At 39.3% G+C, this 3,899-nt stretch overlaps 1 protein-coding gene across 1 annotated transcript in view; it reads left to right on the forward strand.

Moving 5' to 3' along the window:
• xgb (x globin) overlaps positions 1 to 3,899 on the forward strand; it is a gene marked incomplete at its 3' end in the record, with an annotated part of 12,447 nt that overhangs the window by 2,550 nt on the left and 5,998 nt on the right. The window contains 3 exon segments of the mRNA XM_014011780.1: positions 1,177 to 1,284; positions 3,311 to 3,431; positions 3,585 to 3,665. Coding sequence (XP_013867234.1) covers positions 1,177 to 1,284; positions 3,311 to 3,431; positions 3,585 to 3,665 — 310 coding nt within the window.

The following is a 3,899-nucleotide window of genomic DNA, read 5'->3' on the forward strand; positions in this document are numbered from 1 at the left end:
GATGGATGGATGGATGGATAAATGTTTATCAAATAAAGTTTAATGTTACAACTAATCGTGGATCCCTTTAAAGCACGTGGCTCAGTCAGACAAAATCTGCAGAAGAAAACCCAACCTCGTGTGGAGCTCAGAGTAGAAACATCCTTCATAGTTTGAATAAGTCGGAGCTGCTGCTTTGAAACAATCGTGGTTTAAGTTTTAGGATTTTGGAAGATTTTCTAACCCCAAACCCAACTGGCTGTTGATGATGTCATAATTGATTTTCTATAACGCCAACAAATTTGATGGTACATATGCAAAGTGTATGTTAAAATATAGTTTTCTCTTAAATCTCTCCAAAATACAGAGGTTGTACACCAAGCCGCTCACAGGCTTGTTATATTTTCTTTAACTCTGGATGTGTCTTTTTAAGTTCCTACATAAAACTGTCGCTCACTGTTCAAGAATTTGTCAGATTTAGTTTATAGTTTTTAGACACTGAGTCKTACTTTGACCTTTCTGTTTGTTTCTGAAAAAAAAAAAAATAAAACAGTAAATGATGATTTGTTCTGTAGGAAATCAGGAGTCAGGAAATGAGATTTACGCCCAGAAAAGCAAACCGTGAACCATTATTAACGTTTAGGAAGAAGGAAACGAGATTATCCTGCGCTGGGAGGTTTGGTTTCTGTTGCAGGTTAAATGAAAGACATAAAGATAGCGGCTCGGAGAAAAACAAGCAGTTCTCCACAGGCGCTGATCAAACGGGGTCGAGTGTCGSGTGAGAAGCAGCAGAAAACAGACACCAGTGGTGTGAGCGTTATCAACTGATAAATTACTCACAAAAGGCTCATGTTTTACAACGTGACGCGGGGATGCAGCCTGGTTAGGATGCAGGATTTTAAACTGCCAGATTTGATGCTTGATGACACCGAGGTTCTGTCCTGTGGACAGTCTGGAAACGGGCGTAAAACAGGAAAACAAAAAGTCTGAACAGTGAAATGAGACAAACATCTGATGAGATGAATGCGTGCGTCTCCCCCCTCAGCGGCAGACGGGATTAGAGCCGTGTGACTTTATGCTAATCCTGAAACTCCTGGGGTTGCAGCGCCACGGTTGGGAGGTTTGTCTCGACCGTGACGGGCTGCTTCGTACGAGGCTCACGGATGGCTGCTTGTGCTGCTGTCGTCCTGGTGACAGGTTGTTTGAGACCCATCCCGAGTGCAAGGATGTCTTCTTCCTGTTCCGAGACGTGGAGGACCTGGAGAGGCTGAGGACCAACCGGGAGCTCAGGGCCCACGGCCTACGGTCAGTCAGAGGCACCAACAACACCATCAGCCCAATGAATGAATGAATGAATGAATGATGTAGTTAATGATGGAAACAGCCTGTTTCACTCTGATTTCCATCGCAGGGCTAATAATTATTAAAAAGTATTTTTAAGAACAAGATTGGAGGATTTTCTTTAGATTTATTTATTTATTTATTTATATGTACAGTGCCCTGAGTTAACAGTTGTTGTGACTTGGCGCTATATAAATAAACTGAATTGAATTGAATTTTAACCARTGGTGGACAAAGTACTCAACTCTAGTACTTCAGTAAAAGTATTGATACTCAGGGTCAAATCTACTCAACTACAGGTAGAAGTCACTCTGTCAAAAATCTACTCAAGTAAAAAGTACTGAAGTACTTACTTTTGAAAATACTTAAGTCTTCAAAAGCATATGCATTTAAAAGTACTCAAGTATTCAAAAGTACAAATTAATATGTCTAATATCAGTACATTGCTGTATTTTCAGAGTGATTTTACAGAACCTATCAGAAACCAGCTGGTTCGGATGTTATCAGTCCATTAAATGGATGTTATTAGTAGTTATCAGTCCCATTGAATGGCTTCAGACTGTCCTGACAGTGCCCCCTAGTGGGTTCCCAGTGCCATGTACGTTGGAATGCAACAATCTGGTACCGCCAGAGTCCGGTCTACTTTATCGTAGCCCAGGTCATTTTCTCTAAAATTAACCTTAGTGGCTTTATGCCTCACACTAACCAGATGATAGTCTGAAGCCATTCTATGGGACTGATAACGGCTAATAACGTCCATTTAATGGCAGCAACCACCTGATGTATCGACACATAGAACCACTCTGCTACAAATTCTACACCTGTAAAGACTTCAGTATAAAAATGCAGTGGACCACAGGTACCATCCATATGGTTTTCAATTAACACATTTTGAATTTAGACTTTAAATGTCATCTTAAGCAGCATTAGCAGGGTTAKCGTTTGCTTTTGTCTCCGGATGATGACATCACAACAAAAGCTGTACACCAACAGCGAAGCTTTTTAAATGTAAGCTTTATTATGCAGCTGCAACATTTAAGATTTAACTTTTACATTTAGATTTACTCATTTAGTAAAAATTAGCTAAATGTCAGAAAAATAACAATAAAAACTTTTTATTTTTAATGCTGTGCTTTAAAAGTTGTAATAATGTCTAAAATGTATTTTACCTCCATAGTTAAGAAGAGAGAAGAGTCGTTGAGGATAAAAAGCTAATTTATAATAATTTATAAAACATCTCCTTTAAGACCAGACATTTTGCTTGGGTTTTTCAGTCTTGTGTTCAGGAGACGGAGGAAAAACTTACAATAGCAGCTTGTTTAACACGGACCAAACAAAGCAGAAGGCAATTGTGCGATTGTGCAACGCGGTGATGTCATCAAGACAGTGACGAAAATATAGAACAAATGAGACGTTTCTCTCAACCTCAGGAGCAGCGTCCTCTGAAAACCTACAAATGCAAACATTATCTTCAGTACCGTTATAATGCCAGCCTGTTCTCTCCAGTTTAAATAAGAAGATGCTTTTAACATAAATATCGATTTAGATGGAAGAAAAGCTCATCTGCGTGTTTTAATTTTGAGGTGAATAAGCTGAGAGGAACACGAGAGCTAACTTCATTTATCTGTTTGCTGTTGAAAATAATATCACACGTCCTGCACTTGACAGTAAATCTGTTTGGTTTTCATTTAACGACTGTAGAAAATTAAACCCTGTCACGCATATTGCAGAGGCAGATTACCACCCTGCTGCAAGAACGAACAGAATCAATCACGAGCAGCTGATCGACGGGCTTCTATAAACGTTGTTCTGCATGTGAGGCGTTGCAACAAGCCACGTTTATTATTATTATTTTCTTTTTTTCTTTGTTTCTCAGCTTCCTGTCAACRCAAAACTGTTATTTTCATCATAATAGTTGCTGTTTATTGATGTCTCAATCTGTCTGAATAAACTGACCCTGAGTGTTTTTTTTTCTTTTTCCATCTCTCAGGGTGATGTCTTTTATTGAGAAAAGTGTGGCCAGACTGGATCAGCCAGAGAGACTGGAAGCTCTGGCCATGGAGCTGGGAAAGAGCCATTATCATTACAACGCCCCGCCTAAGTACTACAGTGTAAGAGGCCGGCGGTGTCGACAGAATTTCAGCTAATCTGATGCCTTTTTGTTAGACCAGCTGCCACCAGTAGCCAGAGAACCAGATGCGTCTGATTTAAATATTTAAAATTACTTTATTCACCGAATAAATGACTCAATCTTTATTTTCCAGTATGTGGGAGCAGAGTTCATCTGTGCTGTGCAGCCCATCCTGAAGGAGAGATGGACCGCTGAGCTGGAGGAGGCTTGGAAGGTAAAACCTGTCATCCATCACACCGTGGGTGTTGATTGAGACATTTATTTAGGGTCAAACCCGGGTTAGGAGAGTCAAGTCTTTCAAAATAAAAGTTTTTTTTTAATGTAAACATAACAGTGTTACCTAAAAATAGGGTTTGTTTCTAAAAATTTGAATTTGTGTAATGTGGGCAGTTTCTCAATTAATACTTTACTACTATTAATGCTTTATTTCAAACTTGATATTAAACTG

The sequence above is a fragment of the Austrofundulus limnaeus genome, unplaced genomic scaffold (genome assembly GCF_001266775.1).
Source record: "Austrofundulus limnaeus strain Quisiro unplaced genomic scaffold, Austrofundulus_limnaeus-1.0 Scaffold2, whole genome shotgun sequence".
Taxonomy (NCBI): Eukaryota; Metazoa; Chordata; class Actinopteri; order Cyprinodontiformes; family Rivulidae; genus Austrofundulus; species Austrofundulus limnaeus.